Source organism: Misgurnus anguillicaudatus, chromosome 4 (assembly GCF_027580225.2).
Source record: "Misgurnus anguillicaudatus chromosome 4, ASM2758022v2, whole genome shotgun sequence".
NCBI classification, from domain to species: Eukaryota; Metazoa; Chordata; class Actinopteri; order Cypriniformes; family Cobitidae; genus Misgurnus; species Misgurnus anguillicaudatus.
Window position 1 is genome coordinate 10,576,703 of NC_073340.2, and position 24,966 is coordinate 10,601,668.

The 24,966-nt window shown below is 37.2% G+C and overlaps 2 protein-coding genes across 2 annotated transcripts in view; both read right to left on the bottom strand.

Moving 5' to 3' along the window:
• Positions 1-1,790: 1,790 nt before the first annotated feature.
• arg1 (arginase 1) lies at positions 1,791-14,452 on the bottom strand. Its single transcript, XM_055175328.2, has 8 exons — positions 14,232-14,452; positions 14,078-14,150; positions 9,774-9,948; positions 9,415-9,574; positions 6,275-6,369; positions 6,053-6,157; positions 5,829-5,965; positions 1,791-3,212 (listed from the first exon to the last, which is right to left on the bottom strand). The coding sequence occupies exons 1-8, from the start codon at positions 14,340-14,342 to the stop codon at positions 3,049-3,051; spliced, it is 1,020 nt and encodes a 339-aa protein (XP_055031303.1). The 5' UTR covers positions 14,343-14,452; the 3' UTR covers positions 1,791-3,048.
• A 1,833-nt stretch (positions 14,453-16,285) lies between these two features.
• Positions 16,286-24,966, bottom strand: part of heatr1 (HEAT repeat containing 1) — a 35,459-nt gene continuing 26,778 nt past the window's right edge. Inside the window, exons 35-45 of the mRNA XM_055175326.2 lie at positions 23,376-23,516; positions 22,973-23,274; positions 22,635-22,785; positions 22,401-22,559; positions 22,177-22,311; positions 21,993-22,097; positions 19,976-20,144; positions 19,707-19,882; positions 18,478-18,636; positions 18,270-18,378; positions 16,286-16,805 (exon numbers count right to left, since the gene is read on the bottom strand). Of these exons, the coding sequence (XP_055031301.2) occupies positions 16,717-16,805; positions 18,270-18,378; positions 18,478-18,636; positions 19,707-19,882; positions 19,976-20,144; positions 21,993-22,097; positions 22,177-22,311; positions 22,401-22,559; positions 22,635-22,785; positions 22,973-23,274; positions 23,376-23,516 (1,695 nt within the window). The 3' untranslated portion in view covers positions 16,286-16,716. The remainder of the gene's footprint in view (positions 16,806-18,269; positions 18,379-18,477; positions 18,637-19,706; positions 19,883-19,975; positions 20,145-21,992; positions 22,098-22,176; positions 22,312-22,400; positions 22,560-22,634; positions 22,786-22,972; positions 23,275-23,375; positions 23,517-24,966) is intronic.

The following is a 24,966-nucleotide window of genomic DNA, read 5'->3' on the forward strand; positions in this document are numbered from 1 at the left end:
TATGTACGGAGCCCCTAAGGGGACATGGAGCAAAAATTAAATAAAGTTTAGTTTCGCATGCTCAAGTGAAACTATCGCGCGCGAATCTAAACGTAAAAAAATTCTGCACATGAAGGTTTCGCGCGAGCACATGAAAGTTTCACGTGAGCACATGAAGAAAAACTTTTGATTTTTTACTCCAATGTCACCTTAGGGGGTCGGTAAACATGAACCAAATGTGCTTTTTACATACTAGTATCTCTGTATTTAAAATTTAACATTTGTAGTAAACCAGGGGCCTCATTTATAAAGCGTGTGCGCTTTTGCTTGTCCGATTTTTTTTAATATAAAGCCATTCTTGCTGCTCGAAAAAGATTTAAACATTGACAGACGCTCTTTTAAATGCCAATGCAATTAATTAGGCATCGTTTAAAGGCGGAGATCTGAAACTGCTCAGCTGCACACAAGTTCAAGATCATTTGCGATTTATAGATCTGAAAGAAAGGGGTACGTGCGTATGTTTTCTGTGCGTACGTTCGTTTTATGAATCACACGTACACATTTTTGAGAAATGATCGTAAGATCAAATGTAGGATGGTTTCTACGCAGCATTTTATAAATGAGGCCCCTGAACCCATCTTTCAAACAAAGATGGTTTCAAATATACTACAAGTGGTATCTAAATACATTATTATAAAACGGCCAGTTCTGGTTCTTCATTCTGATTGGTTGAAACGCGTTCTCAGCTGTGATAAAACTCACCGGTAAACCCACGGCTCAAACCGTATTACATAGCTTGTATCACTGCGCCACTGTTGTTGTGTACTGTAGAAAATAACTGTCAAAATGTCGGATTTTGTTGTCAATTTTGATTTATTGGGTGGGCTAATTATATTATATTGTATTAATTATAATCCTCAACAATTAATGGCGATATCCAGATAAGTGTCAATAAATATTGTTGAGTTTTCTTGTTGATTAATCATTAATGCTTCCGTGAGGAGTAGTTGTACCGTATATTATCCACTGGGTGGCGATCTTACACAAACACTGATGCTTTCACTCAACACTTTAAAACTCAAGTGTATTTTTTGATCAGCGATCTGAATCGGATCTCTAACAAAAGTCATTCACAGAAATGGAATTATCCCAACATTTTGCTCGAAATTTGAGAGGATAAAAGAACAATTGAAGGTAGGGTGAAACGTTTTTATTTTGTTGTTTGAAAGCAGAGGGTCTGTTCTTTCATTTGATATATTGTATGTTTATATATCTAAAGAAGAACATTTTTCTGGAAGGCATTCATGTTTAACTAAAGCTGGGTGGCAACTCTTTTAAAAAACGCTGGCAGGGAAAGTGTTAAGCATGCTTCCAAGCATATTTGATCCACACGTCAACAGTTGCACGGTATAAATGTTAATGTATAAATTAGATGAATGTTAATTTATGAAAATAAACACCACAGTCTTAATGAATCATATTTTCATTGTGTCTTTGCTCCGTCTGTTTTGCTTGGGAACCGCTCTGTTGCAGACACACTTGAGTCTGAGGAACTACTTTGTTTGGCGGAAGACTAATATCTGTACTAATATAATTACAACTTATTTGCTGTGTTTTATTATATGAAATCCTGCTATACATAATTTGAAGCAACCGTTTTATAAACGCAATAAGCCCCGCGAAGCAGTGGGTTACCAGTGCATTTTATAACGGCTAAGGGGGTTTTAGGCACTCCGCTTCGCGTCGTGCCTAACAACGCCCCTGAGCCGCTATAAAATGCACTGGCAACCCACTGCTTCTTGGGGCTTATTGCTTTATTATACATATTAAGTACAAAATTAGTGCACAAAATCTCTGTTCAGACACAGAAACTGCACTGAAAGAAAGACACGGGTCAAAACTTTCCGGCTCCTCTTCTTTGTTTACGGACATGACGTTATCACGCAAAGACGAATGACGTTTTTCAAACTTTTTCCCTGGAAATCTGAGAGCTCAAACTATAAATCGTTATTATAAGCTTGCCATTGTGAATTGGGGTAAGGAGATTTTTTTAATTACATATTCAATAACTGATTTTTGTTCATTGTAAATTTTTTTCTGAAAAAAAGTTACGGATCGGAGCTTTATGTACAAAATTAGCATGTAAAAATAGAGCACTTTTACTCACCTGGGAAGTCGTATATTTTAATATCTTCAAGACAATTCAAATATATGACACAAGTCAAGTGACGTTAAATTAACACTTTTGGGTCCTTTTGAAGGGTTTTCTGGTTAACTATAGGAGTGGATGGTGACCGAGGTGGTCACAAAAACATTTATTTTTTATAAATCTGCATTTGGGTTCTGAAGAACAAAGAAAGACATTGGGGATCAAACAACACAACAAAACTTGGTTTTTGGGTGAACTATCCCCTATTTTATATCCCCTATGTCATGTTTTCCTATCATTCCTAACTTGCACTCCTTCCTCGCTATGGCAGGACTGTTTAGCAACGAGGCATTTGTGTCAGAACAAACAGTCTGATATTCAAATCCAAAGGTACAGCTGTGTTGAACACTACCTACCCAAATACGTCAATGACCCAATAATACACCACATGAGTACACCGCATAGTCAATGGTCAGTGTTAAGGTCACATGGAAAGTAATAAACTATTGCCACCCGATACTGACCCAACAGTCCACACAAGCTTTGTATCTATTCATGTAATCATATCAGCAGAGGAACTATTTATTTAAAGCAGCTCTTTGCTTTCTGCTGTATTTATCTTTCAAATTGATGCTTTATATAGAAATTAAAAACAATAGGAATGCCACCTTCATTAGACATCCATAACAGATACATATGTTTCTGAATCACATGCTGGGCTATGATTGCCGTCTATTACAGCCTTCATTAAAGGAACAAATCAGCCAAAAACCTTTCAAATCAATATATGGAGCACTTTCTCAAGCTGATTGTACTGCATAGAAAAGAGAAATAGATTGTTTGTGCTCTGTGAAAGAAAGCCATACCCAAGTGTTTCTTTAGCACCTAATATCATCATTCACAAAGGCAAAGCTTTTGATTTATGGATTTGGCATTTTGTAATCTGGTGGATGAGAGCCCCCGCGGACCCGACCGAAACAGCCCAATAACAGATCCACGGCAGCGGTTACTGTTGATTTAATCTCATCCTCTGTTCTGCCCTGTTGTGGGTTCACCTCCACCATATCTACAGCAGAAAGCAGACCTGAAGAACAGTTAACCAGATAGTTACAGGTAAGGTCAGATTTATATTACAAACCAAACTTTATGAAACTTTAAGATAGATCATGGCAATTAATAGCCAGTCAGATAAACATAAGAATTAGTGGTCAACCAACAGCCAGTGCTGATACCAATGTAAATGCGGGGTAGCCAGTATATAAAAATGATACTACAGTGAAGAAAATAAGTATTTGAACACTCTGCTATTTTGCAAGTTCTCCCACTTAGAAATCATGGAGGGGTCTGAAATTGTCAGCGTAGGTGGATGTCCACTGTGAGAGACATAATCTAAAAAAATCCAGAAATCACAAAGTATGATTTTTTAACTATTTACAGAAATGTTTTTTACAGTCATCCTCTCCTTAATACAGTGCAGTCGCCCTGTCCCATGTGCAGGAAAACACCCTCAAAGCATTATGCTACCACCCCCATGCTTCACAGTAGGGATGGTGTTCTTAGGATGGTACTCATCATTCTTCTTCCTCCAAACACATTTAGTGGAATTATGTCCAAAAAGTTCTATTTTGGTCTCATCTGACCACATGACTTTCTCCCATGACTCCTCTGGATCATCCAAATGATCAATGGCAAACTTAAGACGGGCCTGGACATGTGCTGGTTTAAGCAGGGGAACCCTTCGTGCCATGCATGATTTCAAACCATGACATCTTAGTGTATTACCAACAGTAACCTTGAAAACCGTGGTCCCAGCTCTTTTCAGGTCACTGACCTGCTCCTCCCGTGTAGCTCTGGGCTGATTTCTCACCTTTCTTAAGATCATGGAGCCCCCCACTGCGCAAAGTGACGTTGGAATGACGTCTTTTTCATGTAATTTTTGGACGTCCGTATCCAGTCCATAAAAGGGGTTGTTTTGTAACGCCAGGCGACGTCTTTTTTTCGACGTCTTCTGCACGTCTAAAGGTTGACATCCGTAGGACCTCCGTGTAAGGAAAATAGACATGAAAAAAGCGAAAAGAGATGATTGTCTCTGCATTTCAACCATCCATTGCAACACCGAAACACTTCAGTCCTTTCGTGCCGGCCGCGGGATTCAAACTACCGATCTCTGGGTTATAAGCAAGTCTCGCTAACCACTCGCTAACCACTAAATTGTTAGTATGATCATATAATTTTAATATAACGAACTACACATTTAATTACAGATTTTAAATTGTACATTGAGAAGAATTTGTATATAATTCAAGAAAGCAGAAAAAACAGTACTGTATAAATAATATAGACTATTCGTAAGTATTAATCATGTTGGTACAATAATGCTGATATTTGTAAATAAACACATTTTTATAGGCCTAATCATGTAATATAGACATAGGCCTGTCATAGACGTCCAAATGACGTCCAAAGAATCACCCAGTTCAAACGTTAAATGTTGCCCGTAAATATGACGTCCAAATGACGTCCAAAAAATTACCCAGTTCAAACGTCAAATGTTGCCGTAAATATGACGTCCAAAAAATTACCCAGTTCAAACGTCAAATGTTGCCGTAAATATGCCGTCCAAAAAATTACCCAGTTCAAACGTCAAATGTTGCGGTAAATATGACGTCCAAATGACGTCCAAAAAATTACCCAGTTCAAACGTCAAATGTTGCCGTAAATATGACGTCCAAATGACGTCCAAAAAATTACCCAGATCTGCACGTCTATCCGATGTCCTGTGTCCGAGGGACATTGACAGGCATGTTTAGCTTCTTCCATTTTCTAATGATTGCTCCAACAGTGGACCTTTTTTCACCAAGCTGCTTGGCAATTTCCTCGAAACCCTTTCCAGCCTTGTGGAGGTGTACAATTTTGTCTCTAGTGTCTTTGGACAGCCCTTTGGTCTTGGCCATGTTAGTAGTTGGATTCTTATTGATTGTATGGGGAGGACAGGTGTCTTTATGCAGCTTACGACCTCAAACAGATGCATCTAATTTAGGATAATAAATGGAGTGGAGGTGGACATTTTAAAGGAAGACTAACAGGTCTTTGAGGGATTCTAGCTGATAGACAGTTATTCAAATACTTATTTGCAGCTGTATCATTCAAATAAATAGTTAAAAAATCATACTTTGTGATTTCTGCATTATGTCTCTCACAGTGGACATGCACCTACGATGACAATTTCAGACCCCTCCATGATTTCTAAGTGGGAGAACTTGCAAAATAGCAGGATGTTCAAATACTTATTTTCCACACTATATAAGAAATAATTTGTTAGAAAATGTGACACATAAAATTGCTAATATGAAAACAAATTATTCAAATTTACTCAAAATGAAAGGCACAATATTACGTTTTTCCATTGAAATATCCAGAAACTACTAGCACAGTGTTATATTTTTTAACTTGCTTTATCTCAACTGTTTCAACATTTAAATTCAGAGAATTTGCAGTTACGTTCTGTGAAAAACTTGAACAGGTCTGTTAACTGGCCAAATTATATACAATAATATACAATTAAAGGTCTATTTGACCAAATTTGAATTCAGTCACACACTGATACATCACTGACTATAATTTCAATATGTTAAACAGAATCAATATAAAACGGCACAATATGATTATAAAAACTTGTGCTCCATTTATGTCTTCTTACCTGTTTGACAGATATGTTCGGTGATATAAATCCCCTCTCTATAGGTCAGGCCTCCGGCTACAGGTGTGCCTGTTGCAGGTGATACTGAAGGGTCCAATGCATCAATGTCAAAACTGAGGTGGATGGGTTTTTTCACCCTGATCCATAAAAGAGCAGAAATGTTTTCCTGCAACATTTTTAGTATATTTAAAATCCTAACTCAATCTTTGTCACTTCAGTCTTACTTTGAAAACATGTGATCGCATGTCTGCTCCATAACTTTCGCTATTCCAAGCCGATCAACATCTGTCATGGAAAAGGTTTTGATGCCAAGGTACTGCAGGATATAACTGAAATATACAGACTGATTGAGACTTCATAAAGAATAAAAAATCTGTGAAATAATGGAATCTGTTTTGTTTTTGTAACATTTTAATACATAACAAGGATGGAGTCTATAAACTTACTGTTCTTCTGGGTCTACATCCCGGAGTCCAATGTACACAATGTCTTTGGCTGCTATACAGGGCTTCACCCATGAGAAATTTGGCATTATGGGAATCTGAGGAAGATGGAAAAAGTTTTAATATTTGATGAGCGTAAATCCAAAAGCTGCTAAACGCCACCACCTCCATCAAAAATAAGATAATTATATTAAAGGATTACTCCACTTTCTTAAAAAAATGCTGATAATTTACTCACCCCCATGTCATCCAAAATGTTTATGTCTTTCTTTGTTCAGTCATGAAGAAATTGCATTTTTTTTTAGTAAAACATTCCAGGATTTTTCTCAATTTAGCAGACTTTATTGGACCTCAACAGTTTACAGTTTTAAAGCAGCTTCAAAGGTCTCTAAACGATCACAACTGAGGCATAAGGGTCTTATCTAGCAAAACGATTGTCATTTTTGGCAAGAAAATAAAATTCACTTTTAACCTTTTAAGCGTTTGAGTTAAATCTACACTCTTGGAGCTTTCAAACAATATACAGTTTGTCATGATTAGATAAGAATTCATATGCAAACATTGAAGTAAATGTAGTGGTCCTGCTGGTGGGACTGACATTTAGCAGAAAATAAATGTTTTGAGGCACACTCACTTCATAAATGAATCAATTACTCTCCCTACATAATTTATTTTATAAAACACTGTTGAAATGTCTATTCTGGAGGCTTAGACCTTTCCAACAATATATAGTTTGTAGTGATAGATTAAAATTTACATCAACAATATTAATGCAAACTTAAGTGTCCCGTATTCGGGACGGCGACGCTTAAAGGATTAGTCCATTTTCTTAAAAGAAAAATCCAGATAATTTACTCACCACCATGTCATCCAAAATGTTGATGTCTTTCTTTGTTCAGTCAAGAAGAAATTATGTTTTTTGAAGGAAAACATTGCAGGATTTTTCTCATTTTAATGGACTTTAATAGAGCCCAACATTTAATACTTAACTCAACACTTAACAGTTTTTTTCAACGGAGTTTCAAAGGACTCTAATCAATCCCAAACGAGGCATAAAGGTCTTATCTAGCGAAACGATTGTCATTTTTGACAAGAAAAATAAAAAATATCCACTTTTAAACCACAACTTCTCGTCTAGATCCGGTCGTGATGGCCAGCGTGACCCCACGCAATACGTCATGAGGTCAAGAGGTCACAGAGGACGAACACGAAATTCCGCCCCAGTGTTTACAAGTGTGTTGAAAGAGGACCGTTCCTACGTTGTTGTATGTCAACTGATACTAATTAATGTCTTTGTGGCAGTTTATTGTTTACAATGCTCCCCAAATGTGCGTTTTATATATGTAACACGTGACCTCCCTACTCCACTACGCACTTACGTTAGGTCGCATTAGACCGGACCTAGACGAAAAGTTGTGGTTTAAAAGAGCATTTTTTTTCTTGTCAAAAATGACAATCGTTTCGCTAGATAAGACCCTTATGCCTCGTTTGGGATCGTTTATAGACCTTTGAAACTCCGTTGAAAAAAACTGTTAAGTGTTGAGTTAAGTATTAAATGTTGGGCTCTATTAAAGTCCATTAAAATGAGAAAAATCCTGCAATGCTTTCCCCAAAACACTCTTCTCGACTGAACAAAGAAAGACATCAACATTTTGGATGACATTTTGAATGGCCTGGATTAAGCGGATTTAACCGAATGCTCTTGGCATGTATTATATGTTCATCAACTACTTTTGCATAAATCCGCTTAATCCAGGCCAAATCGACCTCAGCAATGAGCTTCTTCACTGTCATTTCAAGTGCGCATGCACTTGAAGTTCAAATAAATTTGATTGGCTGTCAATGGTTTATCGGTAATCAGGTGGAAAAAATGGCTCAGAAAGTAATCCCAACGATATTGTTCATTGTATCTTTATTCTTTATAGTTGTGGTGTGAACTCCACTATTCTCTTTGATGTAAACCGATTTTTAAAACAATATTTTTAATAGCTATTGTTATAATGTGAACAATTTTTAGCAAAGTCCTCTAAGTACACGGAAGAACTATTGTAAGAACAGCGGCATGCAAAACCACAGTGTATCACATTCAAACTTGGGTCCCTTGTGAGTACTCGGACCTGAATATAACCCAAATGTGGCAGTGACATGCATTACAGTGACCCCTAATGTAATGTGTGATCACTGTGTGATCTTTTGCAATGTTTGTAGTTGCATCTTTAGTGATTTTGCAACTGTGCTTGTCCAAAGAAGTTTTTTTTTTTTAAAGTGGAGGTTTTTGCCAAAAAGTTCTGCATGCGCTTAGAGGCTTTTGCAGTTAAATTTGTTAAAGACCAATGAAATGACTAAAGTGACATTTGTGAAAATAAGTTCAAACACAGCCCAGACATTTAGGCTAAAACAAGGCAAAATGTGGACTGTCAATGAAAATTGAATAGACGTCTAACCATAGCTCAAGAAAAGATTTAATAAATAAATAAATATGCAATATCATACATTTCACTTTTTTTTGGCAAAAACTACATGTAACCAAATTCAAGTTTATTTTGACTAGAAGTGGATTACTCAGAACCGAACTATATCAGGTCTATAGTTAACCTAGATGGTAAAATGATGGCTGTTGCTTGATGGGTATTGCTTCAGAAAACTTCATCCTGGTGTGCAAGACAGAGGTGTCAATCCGATTGTTACTGTAAATCAGTCCAACAGATCTCAAATGCAATTTGGAAATACAAAGGATGCTAATATCCTCTTGTATCATAATGCAAAACTACCAAAAACACCCGATCCAATTTTTTATCTCCATATCAAAATCCGAGATGACCTGACATAGACTAATTTTTTAATAAATTATTAATATATTGCTGTCTGTGATTCAGTGAGACTGCAGTGTACACTGTGAGTTTAAAATCTTCTGTGATATGAATAAATACATCCTAAACATATTGCAACATATTTCAAAATGCAATTCAATTTGTTTGTAAAATCCTAAGAACTTCACACCAGCTATGTGGTCAGGATGTTACAGCTGAAGGTTTGTGTAAGAGTTTGGCAATTAGTGATGAAATTCACTGTAACAATAACAACTGTGCAACATATTACACCAACTTTAACGCAAGATCCTGAAAGAATAGATGATCAGTTACCTTAGACTGCAGTTCATGAATAAGGTAAGACACCGGCTGGCCGTGAATGTTTCCAGTCGGTGTGGTCAAAGGTGTGTTGATGTCTGCATGCGCATCCACCCATAAAACACTCAGCTCATTTCTGGACGCTGCGTGACCCGAGATCGAACCGATCGCTAAGCTGTAAGAAGCAGCAAACACAGACAATATCTTAACTAGAGACCCAAAACAAGTTTCAATGTCTTGTTTTTACCTTCAAATGTTTAAAGAAAGTAAAAAAAAATCATACAGGCTTAGATCAACAGAAGTGTTGGATTTCACTTTTGGCTGTACTGCTTTTTTTATGGAGAAGAACCAGAGGAACAAAGAAAGACAATAACCTGTGATCTCCTCCCAGCATCACACAAGTGTTGCCATCACTCTTGACTTTGTGCACAGCTCCCGCGAGTAGCTCATTTGCACGGCCAACCGATCTTGGCATCTTCACCGTTCCAAAAGGCTCATCATTGGGAATGTCTTCAAACGTCAGATTTCCATAATCCTTTACTATACAACCTGGAGATGGAAAGTAGGTCTGAAATAAGTGAATTTTTAAAAATCAAAACCCTGCTTAGAGGACAGGTGGTTGAACATCTACTAGATGAAATGATATTTAACAAGTTAAACTGAATGAATGTTGTTGAAAGTAACTCAAGGAACCGCAATAATCCCAAAGAGAGTCGGTTACTTATTTATATAACAAGCTATGTGCTAAGCTATATACTGTGAATGTTTTATGTAAAGATGTGCATAAGCAAAACATTCTGCGGAGTGATAAAATATTCACAATATGTGACTATGTGCACAATATTAACAAAATGTTTACTACATATTGGACAAATTAAAAGTAGGGCTGGGCAATAAAATAGATTTTTCGATTAATCGTTTTTTAAAACGTGGTCGATTCAGAATCGATTCTCAAAGAGCAGAATCGATTTTTTTCCCCCCATTTGTTTTTCTGCAAACATTGAACGTAAAATTAACGTTAATCAAATTACTAGTCTTCTTCACTAGATGTCACCAATTTCTTTTTATTAATTACCCACTTGTAAACTTCTGTTCACTGTTCTTTTTTATTAATATAGTATGTATTAAATCTATATTCATTGAGTTGAATCAAGAATCGAGTATAAAAACCAAACCAAACAAAAATTTCAAACCAATTTGACTTTATATTTTCCATTATACTTTTATAAAAAAAATTAAGAAACTGTTCTTTGGAAGTAAATAAAGACTAGAATGTCAGTCGCTAACATTTCTTTTGGTGTTTCTGTAGCTTAATTGCATCAGGAGTACAAAGGTTGTGGGTTCAATCCCAGAAACACATGCTAATGAAACGTTTACTTCTAAGGCGCTGTAAGTCACTTTGGATAAAAAATATAAATGCATGTGATAAGTTGACATAACTTCGAAAATCAAGCTGCAATGTTTAACTTATATGTATCAAGTAAAAGTAACATAAAATCCATGTAGATTGTTGACATGTTGACAAAAATGCTGCGTTTTTTTTACAGTATAATTAAAATTTGGGCATTTAATCCATTACAATATCGGTTTTGGTTTTCATAAAAAATATTAAGTGGTTTCTATGCATATCACATGTGTTTTATGCACTGTAAAAAAATTCCATCGAAATTTCAATGTTATTGCAGCTGGGTTGCCGGTAATTTACCGTAGATTTAAATTTATGTTAGTTACCGGCAAGAGTTTGTTCAAAGTTAAATAAATTTTAAATATCAACAAGTCTCTATCCCTACAGAATAAAACTATACAATAACAGCCTCATGCAAAGCATTCTGGGAACCAGAAATCATCATCAACCTTTTTATGTTTTTTGCTTCAGATTTTGTTTCCCATAATGTTTTGTTTGATGCTTTTTTTGTTTTACTCTATAAAGACAAAGACTTGTAAATGTTAAATATTGCCAGTAAAAAACATACATTTAAATCTACAGTAAGTTACGGCAACCCAGCTGCAATTTCTACGGATTTTTTTACAGTGTGTGAACATGACTCAAGTTGGAACTACATGAATAATTTGTGTTAAAGCAATATTGCTAAAACTGGGCAGGAATTTTTCTGTTCCCAGCATGCTTTGCATGAGACTAAATAATGAGAATAAATAAAAAAATAAAGGGTTATTTTATGCATTTTAATGAATGTAAGAGAAGAGGAGGACTTATTAATGTTTAATATGTTGTTATATTAGTATTTGAAAGAGTAGCCGATGATCAGGACAGAATAAATCCTGGCAATCAAAAAAAAAGTTTTTTTTTTTTGGGCCATTTTGCCTTTATTTTGACAGTAATTGAGGAGAGGACAGGAAAGTACAGGAAAGAGAGAGTAGTATGGGATTGGCAAATGACTACGAGCCGGGAATCGAACTTGGGTCGCCGAAAGTGCGAAAGCACCACATGTCGGAGCGCTGCCCAAAACACCATTGGCTCCAACCTGGCAATCAAATTTGTTGAAAAAACCCACATCAGATCTCAAACAGTGTGATTACTTTGAATTGGGCCACAATGACAGCAGACTTGAAATAAGTAAAAATCAAAACTATGGGTATCTATTAGTATCCGATGTCATAAATCTTAGTATCGCCAAAGAAATTTTGTATCGGTGCATCCCTAGTAAAAAATACAAGTTTGGTGTGTCAATGGGCTTTATGCCCAGCTGCACTACTTCCTGAACTTCAGCCAGCTCCTTGTTTCCTGTCTGCCATTATTGGACAAACTGATTAATCCAGATGTGTCTGATTATTGTTGTTGTGACTACTGAGGTCAGGCACACCTGGATTAATCAGTTTGTTTGTGACTACTGAGGTCAGACACACCTGGATTAATCAGTCTGTCCAACAATGGCAAACAGGAAACAAGGAGCCGGCCGAAGCCCAGGAAGCAGTGCAGCTGGGCACAAAGCCTTTTAAGCAGTAATTGAGTATGATATACACAGGTATAGGTTTTAGGACAGTTGAACTCTGTAGACTGACTATTAAAAAACTAGAACTAACTGTGTTTCAATCTGCGTTTGAGAAATTTAACTGAGTTCTCTTTTTAACAAGATCAACTGGGTTTGTTGATCTCAGATGCAAACATGCTTCCCTTTAATGTAGTAACACAAATCTGTCAGTAATACAAAAGGGGGTGGTGCTGGATCAGCGTTGCTGCTCCTATTAGATTTCATCTTCAAAGTAAATATATAAAAGAGCAAACTTGGCAATCCCTGATCTGCTGTTGATGGTCAGGACACAAGTCTCTCTGGCTCGGGGTTTAAAGCAATATCACTTTTTCATAGTACAGTAACATACTTCAAATCATTTACTCATATGGTAATGAAAGCAATAGCCAACAGCCTATATATTTAAAAAAAACAATTCACATTTACAATATTGTTTGTGTTATTGTTGCATTATGCATGAGTACTTAATATAACATTGGACACATACTATATACTGTTTAACATAAAAATGCGTGCATAAGAATAGTTTTATATTTTATGTGGTTTTACTTTTACATACACTCTAAAAATGGGTTATTTTAAACCTTTATTGGGTAAATATTGGACAGAACACATGCTTAAAGGTTAAAAACGACCCAATGTTGTTGTTATGCAACCAAGAGTTATAATAACCCAGCAGTTGGGTTAAGTATAGGTAACCCAGCATTGGGTTGATTTTAACCCAGCGGTGTCTTCTGTCCAATATTTACTCAGCATGGGTTAAAAATAACACAGCCATTTTTAGATTGTTGTTTACATAATGTTTAACTGTAGCAGTCCTGTGGTGTGACAACATCAATTTTAACATCTACACACTGTCAGAAAAATTGGTAAAAAACGGTCAGCTATCACTGGGGCAGTGCCCTTTAAGGTCGAAATATGTAGCATTTAGATACAGACATGTATACATTTGGTACCAATACATACATTTGACGTACTAATATGCAATCTTTGGTACTAATATGTACCTCTAAGATACTATAAGGTGCAAAGGTGTAGACAGCTACCTCAAATTTTTTTTATCCGATTTTATAACAAATGTGACCTTGGACCACAAAACCATAAGTCGTGTGGTTATATTTGTAGCAAAAGCTAACAATACATTATTGATTTTTTTATGATAATATTTATGAGGATATTAAGTAAAGATCATGCTCCATTAAGATAAGATATTAAGATAATTCCTACTTTAAATATATAAAAAATATTTATCATTAGTATGTGCTGCTAGAGACTTCATTTGGAAAATTTTAAGATGATGTATACATCTCAATTTAAAAAAACTGACCCTTGTGATTTTGTGGTCAAGGCTCACAAATATTTCATACAGTCTCTTAACTATGAGCTCATAACTGAATATTAAGAATAATTATCCAAGAATGAAACAAATGTTGTCAAAATGATTTAAAATCAAATCTAATATGCCATTGCTCCACATTTCTACCTTAATTACTGTACATTATATCAGCATCAGTAATATTTTTTCCTCATATGCAAACATTTAATAATTTAAAAGACTGCGAAAAAAAAAGAATAATGCGATTTGTGGCGCAAGAGCAAACAATATCCGTATAGAACAGAATTTATTTGTGGACTAGTTAAGTGCTAGTAAGAGTGTAAATAGCTGCTGTGTATAGCGGTGCAGTTACCTTGCACTTTAAGCTTCTGCACCAATCCTGCGGCTCGGATAAGATCTGCTCCTCTCTGCACACCATCTCTCCTCTACAATCAAAAACACGAGCATTACACTGAGCACTACTGGATCATAACAGCACAACTGTGTGTTTGGGCTTTATATCTCACCTGTCCTTTAGAGAAAGGTGCGCCTATTATTCCCACAGAGTGATGATGATGATTTCTTCTGAATATATGGAAAGCGGCTCGTAATCCGCTGATACTCTTATTTACCGCCATAAGGGATGCCGCAGTGTGATGTACACGCGCGCTGTTGTCTCTGAAATCAAAGCGGATTACGGGACGCGTGACGACATGTGTCGGGTTAAACTCATTGGACTGATCGAGTTCATCTCAGTTAACCTGGCATGTGTTTTTGTTCATGGTAAACAGGAAAGAACTACATTATGTTGACATAACGGCACTGGCATATTTGCATATTAAGTGTTTAATTAATATATCAGTAACATCTTTATTATATATCACGAATATTTTAATATTAGATTACAGCCTTTGTTAAAATTTAATACGTTATTTGTCATGCAAATCACTACTAAAATGTATATATAACAATTATTTTGTAATATCTGGTTTTAGACACTTAAACTGGTCAGACTAGCGTGTTTCCCAACCAGGGGGCCGAGGCAGATTTCCAAGGGGGCCTCAGGCTGACTTAAAATTATTAAAAATTGGACAAAACAAGCATTAAAAGAAGCTAAAACAAGAAAAAAAGTCAAGATGTTGATTTATTGGTCATTTTAGTAGTGAATCTGTCTAGTCATTCTAAGTTCTTTTTAATATTATGTGGAAAAAATTGAGTGAGGGGCCTTCAAATATGGTTGTGGGCAACTAGGGGGACTTGAGGTGAAAAAGGTTGGGACCCAACAGCTGGAGACCAGCCTGGAAGCTTGACTAAGCTGGTAGGTCAGCTAGTCTTCCAGTCTGACCAGACAAAAAGCGTCAAAATCCCTCTAAAACTAGCTTGACACACCAGCTAAACCAGCCAACCACCTTAGGCTGTTTTTTAGCAGGGTAATTTTTTTTAAATGTGATGTACAGTATAATATCATTTATTTCAGTTTCTGTTTTCATGAGTTTTCTATACTAACTGTTCTACAATGTGTTTTATGTAAAGCTGGTTTGCAAGAATCCAAAACTGTGAAAAGCAAAACAAAAATACATTTGAATTTATAAAAGAAGAAAAAATCCTAAAAAGGACACTAATTGTACTTGCTGTGTTGAATGTATCTTAAAAGGGTTTACATCATTTGAATCACATGAATCTCAGCTTTTCAAAGATATGTGACATGTTTAGCTTTTTGGTTTTCAGTTGTTGTATCTCTGTAAATTTTCTGTTAAATAATGCAATGTCCCTTCCACGGTACATTGGAACGCTAAGGGGTTAAACATTTTTGTTATGTTTACTTCATTAGATTTTCTTAATTGAGAAGCTTGGTTTTCTTTTTAAAATAGGCTACTTAAAACAGTTTTCAGTATTTAATAAGGCTGTATAGTTAACATTAGCGAATGCATTAACTATAATATATACGTTCTTGTTAATGTTAGTTAATTTCAATAGAGTTATATCATGTTAGCTCACGGTGCATTAATTAAGTTACCAATTACAAGGCTTGATTTCTGAAATATATTTTACACCACAGATGCAGTAATATAAATTACAAAACATCTAAAATATGATTAACAATATTGTAAAAAAGTGTCAGGAACTTAAAATGCACGTTTCCTTTGCATATTTAAATGCATTTTAACCTTGATGTCGAACAGTTTGTTTTCAACTAGGCTACAATTACAGTCCTTTAGATAATATATAACTGTTAGCATGGAAAGTTGTGAAATGACTTGCAATCATAAGTGATCTTTCTCAGGTAAATGATAGTTTTGATAAACTGAATGATGATAGGACATAAAAGGTGTGGCTGAAGAACTGAAGGGTCAAGAAAGGTCAAATGAACTGTTGGCTAATGTTGTTCTTGATATAAAAGTTATACCAGGTGTCTTTTGATTGAGTGAACACAACCATGGACTAATGATCTGTCTGAAGAGTACAAACAGAAAAGATTCAAGTCACTTTGTGCATTGTTATATGCACAGAAATTTTATATCAGAAAGGAGCCGGGTGATTAAATGGTAAGAAGGACAACTGACATCAGCTTACTGAATCATTTCAGAGAATAAAAAAATTCATATATTTTGGTTAAAGTTGACAAAGATTTTTTTGTTCACACTTGTTAACAAAGCAAGAAATGCGCAACGGGTTTTGATTTCATAATTTACACTCTTCATGAAATACAAATACATGTTTTCTAGATTCTAGATTCATCAGTTCGTATGTATGAATAGTGTTTCAGTGATGCAAATCCATGCATTATAAAATGTCATAAAAATGTCAAAAGACATTTAAACACCAAACATGTTATTTTAAGTGAAGGCATGTCATATTCAATCACAGATAAAAAGACAAAAGGCAGGACAATAACCCAGACGTTGAGCTGTCTGTCTGGAGATGAGATGTGCTGCTGGTGGAGCCGACAGACAAAATTAGTCAGGCACAGAAAAGCTGCTCATGAAGTCAATCATTCAATCTTGGGTGAGATTAAAAGTAGCTCTGGAGAGGTTCACCGAGAACAGTCTCCATCTCCTGAATGACCTTCTGTACCTGATGTTCAACTTCCTCGCACTCATCTGTAAAAACGACAGACAGAGTAACTACAACAGCCAAACAAAACTAAAGTCTCTGTAATGTTTCTCTAATGCAGCCCCAGGTGAATAAAATTAATGTTTGGGGCTAAATAAAGTATATTTAAAGTATTTTCAGTTTTCTTTGAAGCACTTCTTGGCAAACAAGCTATCTAAGAGGCTGATAAATATTCAGTGGTAATGGGACGGAGACTATTTCTGATAATAAATGGGCAATTCCATGCAAATGTCAACTAAATAAACGTGTAAAAAGAGAACTATAGGACCGGAGATAGATGAGAAGTTGTGGTTTAAAAGTACATATTTTTTATTTCTCTTGTCAAAAATGACAATCGTTTCGCTAGATAAGACCCTTACGCTTTGTTTGGGATCGGTCAGTCCTTTGAAATTCCGTTAAAACTGCAATTTTAAAATGCATTAAAATTGTTACGTGTTGGGGTCCATTAAAATGAGAAAAATCCTGGAATGGTTTCCTCAAAAAACATAATTTCTTCTCTACTGAACAAAGAAAGACATCAACATTTTGGATGACATGGTGGTGAGTAAATTATCTGGATTTTTTTATTAAGAAAATTGACTAATCCTTTAAAGGAATAGTCTACTCATGTTCAACATCAAAATATGTTATTACCTTAACTAAGAATTGTTGATACATCCCTCTATCATCTGTGTGCGTGCACGTAAGCGCTGGAACGCTTCGATAGCATTTAGCTTAGCCCCATTCATTCAATGGTACCATTTAGAGATAAAGTTAGAAGTGACCAAACACATCAACGTTTTTCCTATTTAAGATGAGTAGTTATACGAGCAAGTTTGGTGGTACAAAATAAAACGTATCGCTTTTCTAAGCGGATTTAAAAGAGGACCTATATTTTATGGCGTAATATCACTTTTGGGAGTACTTCGACTCGCCTGAAAAGTCCGCTCCCCTTCTCACTCTCATAATGGGAGAGGGAGGGTGTTACTGCGCCGAGTCGAAGTACTCCTAAAAGTGCTATTACGCCATAAAATATAGTTCCTCTTTTAAATCCGCTTAGAAAAGCATTACGATTTATTTTGTACCACCAAACTTGCTCGTATAACTACTCGTCTTAAATAGGAAAAACGTTGATGTGTTTGGTCACTTCTAACTTTATCTCTAAATGGTACCACTGAATGAATGGGGCTAAGCTAAATGCTATCGAAGCGTCGCAGCGTGCTCCAGCGCTTACGTGTACGCACACAGATGATAGAGGGATGTATCAACAATTCTTAGTTAAGGTAATAACATATTTTAATATTGAAAATGAGTGGACTATTCCTTTAACGCACAATCTTAACTTATTGGCAATGTTTATGTATGTTTATCAAAAGTCAGACTATGCAAAACTAATACTGAATTAACCCTTTGATGAAACAGTTACATTAGCTTGTGTGCTGTTTAATTATATAATGATCGGATGCTCTTACCCTCCATAAGCTCAGCCAGGAATGGGATGGTCTCTGGTAGAAGAACCATGTAGTTCTCTCTTAGTTTGCTTGCCAACTCCAGCAACATGACCAGTGATGAGAAACGCACCTGAACGAAAGCACACACAAACATTTGATACACGTATTACTTAACGCAGTTACCAAGACACCAACCACATTCATTGCTTTCTTTGAGTCATCTACATACCTTGGGAGAGCTGTGACGAGTCTTGAGGAGAACCTGATAATTGAGAACTTTCCATTGAGAATCGTCTCCCATGGCAACGGCGAACTGGGCGATACAGGGCACCAAATGTTTGGTGATGCGGGTCTCGTAGGCCTCCTCTCCTCCTAGCATATTCTCCAACTTCAAAATACACACAAACAACTTTCAGGAAGTGTCTTAATACAAAACCAGAAAAAGAATTCATTTAATAAATGTGCACACACATACACGCGCACACACATACACGCGCACACACGCACACACACACACACACGCATGCACGCGTGCACACACACGCGCACACACACGCACACACACGCACGCACACACACACACACACACACACACACACACACCTGTTTTATCGCTCATGAAGTTCAACATAAGTCCCTTTCACACATAAAGTCTTTACTGGTAATTTACTGGTAAATTGCCGTTAACCTGTCATGTGTGAACAGAACCTTTCCGGTAAATCAGTGCTCCCAATTTACCAGTTAGACAGGTTGTAAGATTAACGGTAATTTGCCGGTAAGCGCTGTGTGTGAATGAAAAATATAGCACTACCGGCATTTAGATGACGTCAGACCGCGCTGACAGATCGGGCGGGCCAATCAGAAAACGTTTCCACACACATGTTGCTTAAAAGTCGAGCACACCTGAAGTTAACATCCACATTTCTTCACCAAAGTTGTTTAAAACAGCTTACCATCTAATTGCCAAATTGCCGACGTCCTTAGCACACCATCTGTGAAGCCTAATGTGCAAACGCGCAGGTTCCGTTTGACGCCGCCTAACGCAATGTTGTTTGGTCACGAGCAACTTCGCGACCGTTTGCCACAGATGTGAAAACAACAAAATACGGACCGTGGATATTAAGTCATAACCCGCCGTTTACAAATACGACACGGACGGAGCTCGCCGGCCGCGCGCCACAGGTAACTTCCGCTTTCTCTCCGAGTTTACCGGTATTTTGATACTGATGTGTGAATGATGTCTTACTGGTAAAAAGACGGAACGTCACTGCATGTGTGAACAGCACATTTTTGTATTTACTGGTAAATTCATTCTGGTAAATTCATGGTAATTTACCAGAATTACTGTGTGAAAGAGGCTATATTCTAAGCCCCCTGCGTGTTTGTTTATTTAATATTATATAGTCTGAATTTGGCTTGGTGTGTGAGTTTTCTTGTTGATGTGTGTGTTATACTAACCTGATCCACCAGGGGGCTCAATAGAGCATCAGCCCTCTCCTTACTGAGGAAGCGTTGCGTATCATAGAGGAAGACCTTATGAAGACAATCCAACACATACTGCAGCAACAAACTGCTCTTCTCCACATTATCCCCATCTTCATCATCATCGTCATCCGATTCAAAGAAGGCTTCATCTATGGAGAAAAAATCAAATTAGTTAAAAAACTGTTTACAGGTGTATTCAGACTTCACACACACGCTCATAATCTCAAATCATGGATGTTTACCTGTATGGGCAGCGTTGAGTTGACGGAGCAATTCAGAAACAGGTTTGACCAGCTGCCCGGCAAACAACACAAACAGTCCTTTGAGTCTGTCTGCGATGCGGTCTGCCAGTCTATAGAAGGTCAACAAGCGGTCTTTAGAAGCGCCATTCATCTTTGACCAATCAAACAACTGCAGGAGTGAGAAGAGACCCAATCAGAATACATTTACTTTGAAAAATTGCTCACTAGACAATTACAGGAGGCATCTGAATATATTTTTAGGTGACTTCTACATTTCACATATAGACAACTGAATTGTGGATCCATCGGCTTTGCGTCACTGCCTTTGCTCGCGGCAGAAGTTGAAAATTTCTCAACTTTTCAAGCCTCAACGCGTGCGTCAGCCAATCAGATCGCCTTATACAAATAACCTAGTGCAGAGCCAGCCAATTATGTTTATGCAAGACCATGCGGCCACTCTGATTGGCTTTAATAGTCCACCGGCTACATCAAATATTAGCAGCCCAGCGTACAGGACTCTGGTTTAGGTTAACGCAGCTTAAGCAGAGTTTTATCTGTGCAACTAAGGCTATGTTTACATTAATGCGTTTACCTTTTAAAACACATTACTTTTGCCACGTTTACGCCTTTCATTTACACTACGCCACCGTTTTCGACCCTCATAAATGAAGTCATTCGTAAACGCTGCAGACCCTGTTTTAGTTTGAGAACTCAGACGTTGTGCAGGGTGTAAATGAACGTAGACGGAGTCTCATGTAAACAAACATCTGATGTTAATGTGACAGCGCATCATATTCAAAGTGAAAATTATTTTTATTCAGGTAAATGGAGGTTTGCAACGGAGGTTTTGCCACAAATAGTAAACATCTACCAACCAGCTATTATAAACGCTATCAGATTGTTTTAAAATGTATACTTATAGATAATGTCTGTTTTATATTTATGTTTGAGTATTGTTGAGTTTGAATATTGTTAAAATGTTGTTTATGTTTTGTTTAAATTTAGTTAGCTTATTACGAAAGATAGACTGTAATTTTAAACGCCATATAGGGCGTTGTAAAGGCCAATATAAAGGGAGAATTGTAATGGGTCAGACATTATTTTCGAGTTTAATTTAAGTTTTGTTTGCTACTTTAAAATGAATTTCATATAATTTGTCTCTTAATTTTAATCGATGCTTTTTTCATAATTTTTGTGAATATAAATTATTAAAAACAATAAAATCAACGTCATATTAATATTTAATGCTTGTTTAGCCGATTGCGCTTTTTGCTATTTCTGTGTTGCTAGCGGAGGACATGCACGAACCTCGCACACTTTTAAAAATTAACGTCATATTAATTTTTAATACTTTAGCCGGCCATGCTTTTTGTCGGAGAACGCGTGTGAGGGAACACACGCACTGAACAGCGACAGGTAAGGGAAGATAAGTTATTTGGTGTTTGGCGTGAAATGGCTGAAGAGGAACTCCCTACATTGAAGCAATAAGTCTTTCTGTAGGCTAAAGCCATACTTCACCTCTTATTATGTTTGATTGAAGTTTGCATTTGCTGAAATTTATTTTGCTTCAAGTTCGCTACTGTTTAGTACTGTTCACTTAAATGCTTTCTTTTTAAACCATAAAGACCTTTCTGTTTGGTTTATAACATCAACATTGACCTATTAATCATATTAATATTTTGTAGGGGGGAGCTAAAACAATATAAGACTTTCCCAAACACATTTTTATAGGTTCAAAAATAGTGTCTGTTGTAGGATCCAGGTATGAATTTTTGTCAATATCGCACACCCATAGGCTGCATAAAGGTGCAAAGGTAAGCTATTATTAGAGTAATAAGTTATTTTACACTTTTATGCACATGCCCAGTTACGTGATTGGTCATGTTTCATGCATTTATGGTCATGTATAGTGTGGATGAAGATTCTTTTTAAAATGCCAGTATAAACGAGGATCCTAAGAAACAGGGCCTAAGATGTTGCCCTGAGAAAAAATGTAAGTAATTTAACTGAGGTTTACCTTGAAGAATAGAGGTCTAAAGGTGACTTCTGAAAGTTTCATAATCATCACCAGAAGACAGTTGATCACACTGCCCTCGATCTCACCCGTCTTCTTCAGATCGCCCTAATAATAAACAAAACAGAATTATTCCATTTCAAGAAAAACACATCAATGAAGGGTACAAAAAAAGATCACTCAGTACCTGACAATGTTGTGCACGGAAGTCGAGCGCAGACAGGAAGAAGGAAGTCAACTCTGATTGGTGGTGATTGAGCTGGTCCTTCTCCATGTGAGTGAGATGTTCCTTCAAGATGTTCATCAGTGGGCCGAGACGATTCTGTAGCATGAACAAAAGGCATATTTTTTGCTACCCAAGCAAGCCACCAGTTTCAAGACCTTTTTAAGTCATTACTGTGGGCATCTTACCTGGTGTGTATCCACCATGCTACAGTAGCATTTGGTGATGGTGGGAATAAGAACCCTGGATGGCACTTTTGTGGCGAGAGTGTTGTTGAGAGACGTGAGACGCACAGGGAGCTGAGGGCAGGACGTCAGACGCTCCACAAGCAGAGTTAAACGTGTGACCTATACAGAAAATTTAGTTTTAATGGCAAAATATAAAATAATGTCAATACTTTGTTTTACAGTGATGATGCTGACCTGTGTGATGGTGTCCTGCAGGTAAGGGCTGATGAAGTGTGGCAGGGTCTCCGACACGCGCTGCAGGGCCGTGACGGCACTCAGCAGATAGATTTCATTGGTCAACAGATCTTTCCTCTCCTTTAGAGTTCTCAGGACAGCGGGCATCAGCCTGACACACAATGAACATAACAATTAACACATGCCACCTTGAGTACATTTACATGTAGGCGTTTGTCAGATGCTTTAATGCAATGTGCATTACAACGTATACATCAGCATGAGTTCGAACCCAGGACCTTTTGCCCATGCACTACCACTGAGCTGAACTCATCATAAAAATCACAATGTTACATTACCTGTGTAACTGTGGTATAGCGAGGGCCTTCAGGGTACTGGTCACCTCCGCCACACACAGCAGGGCACTTCCCATGACGTTCTTCTCCTCGTCTTTATCAGCAACCAGCTCCACCGCTTTGTTAAGCACGGGGACAAACGGCTCCTGATGGTCTGAGCCAAAACTGCGACACAGCAGCTTGAGGCTGTAAAGTGCCGTCTGTCGATTGATGGCCTGCTCTTCGTCTTCTTGTGCAGAGGCTTGACCGTGACCCCGACCCACAATGTTCAGGAGGTCACCGATGAGTTCAAGAAGCACGGTGATCTGTCATAAAAATGATTTTTCCAGTTAAGATTTATGAATAAGATACAAGTATACTGAGACAATACACAAAAAAAGTTGATGGTATGTTTAAGATTTTGTACCTGGTCCTCCTGCCATTGCGTTCGCTGTTGTAGTTTGTTATTGAGCAACTCCATGGCCTTTCTTCTGACTGACGGCAACTGATTACCCATCAGACCTCTCATTACTGTGATGAAGGTGTCCATAGGCAGAAGGGCGTTTACCTAAAAATGTGAGTACAGGATTTTATTTACATAAATGCGTGGCCTCTTGCTGTTATATAACATTGTGCCAAGTTCGCTCCCAAAGCGCACCATCGGCACCCCGGCCGGTCCGCACAATGCTCTGTTGTAAAGCCGCACACACCTCACATCACTGAGACAGGATACAGCGAATTTCGGCTTCAATTTGATGAGATGAACATACAGTCAGTCAGGTGCAAAATGTATAATGCCGTAACAAGTTCAATGGGTTATCATCTCATATTTAAACATCAAATGTCAAGAGATACCAGAGTCATACGAACCTAACATCTTGACTGAAAAGAGGTGAGAGGAAGACACGACACAGCTAATCGCTAACAAGATTTTTTTAATGTTATGAATCCTTGTGCTTTGACTGGACGTGTGTTAAAGGGACACTCCACTTTTTTGAAAATAGGCTCATTTTCCAGCTCCCCTAGAGTTAAACATTTGATTCTTACCGTTTTGGAATCCATTCAGCTGATCTCCGGGTCTGGCGCTAGCACTTTTAGCATAGCTTAGCATAATCCATTTAATCTGATTAGACCGTTAGCATCGCGCTAAAAAATAACCAAAGAGTTTTGATATTATTCCTATTTAAAACTTGACTTTTCTGTAGTTACATCGTGTACTAAGACGGAAAATTAAAGATGCAATTTTCTAGGCAGATATGTTTAAGGATAATTCCGGTATTTAACACTTTGAGTCTCATTTCTGGTTTGTTTTGGATGAACTACAGTGATGGACACAGAAATTTTGACAATAGGTCGTGTCTTGACTTTTCGACTCATTTAGAAGCGTCTCTTGACTGCTTCAGAATGGAAGTCAATGGCCATGCACAAAATGTCATTAAAACAACACTTAACGTTCATTTTCAAAACTGTACTACTCACCGAGTGGTTCATGGTGTTCGTTGATGATTAAAAACAAATATATTGGCGCAATGTATGATTTCAATCCGTGTTATTTGCTATAGTGGAACTATTTTTTCAGATACCTCACAACCGCGTATATACTTCCGCTCTATATTTGAGTCTGAAGCATGAATGAACGTAGTCCAACAAACTGTAATAAAACGGTAGCATACTTTCAAAATCAAGTTTATTTATAACACTTACACCATCCAATATGTTTTTTACATCGGCAGAACAATAAAGAAGATATTTTGCAGAAACCCCAGTGCTCCGTCTTGCAAGTCAACAGATCCACACACTTTAAGAGCTAAAGCATATATATCCAATACAACAGTAATCCCCCATAACTCCGTGTGACATATTGACGTCTTGTGAAGCAAATCAATCAGTTTTTGCAAGAAACTGAATGTTATTTACAACATTATTAGCGTGAATGTCAAAGCAGGAAGCGTGTTTTCCGTTTGAGGCGATCTCTTCCACTGGTGTGCGTTTGGTGGCTGTTGGCTATGGATGTTGGT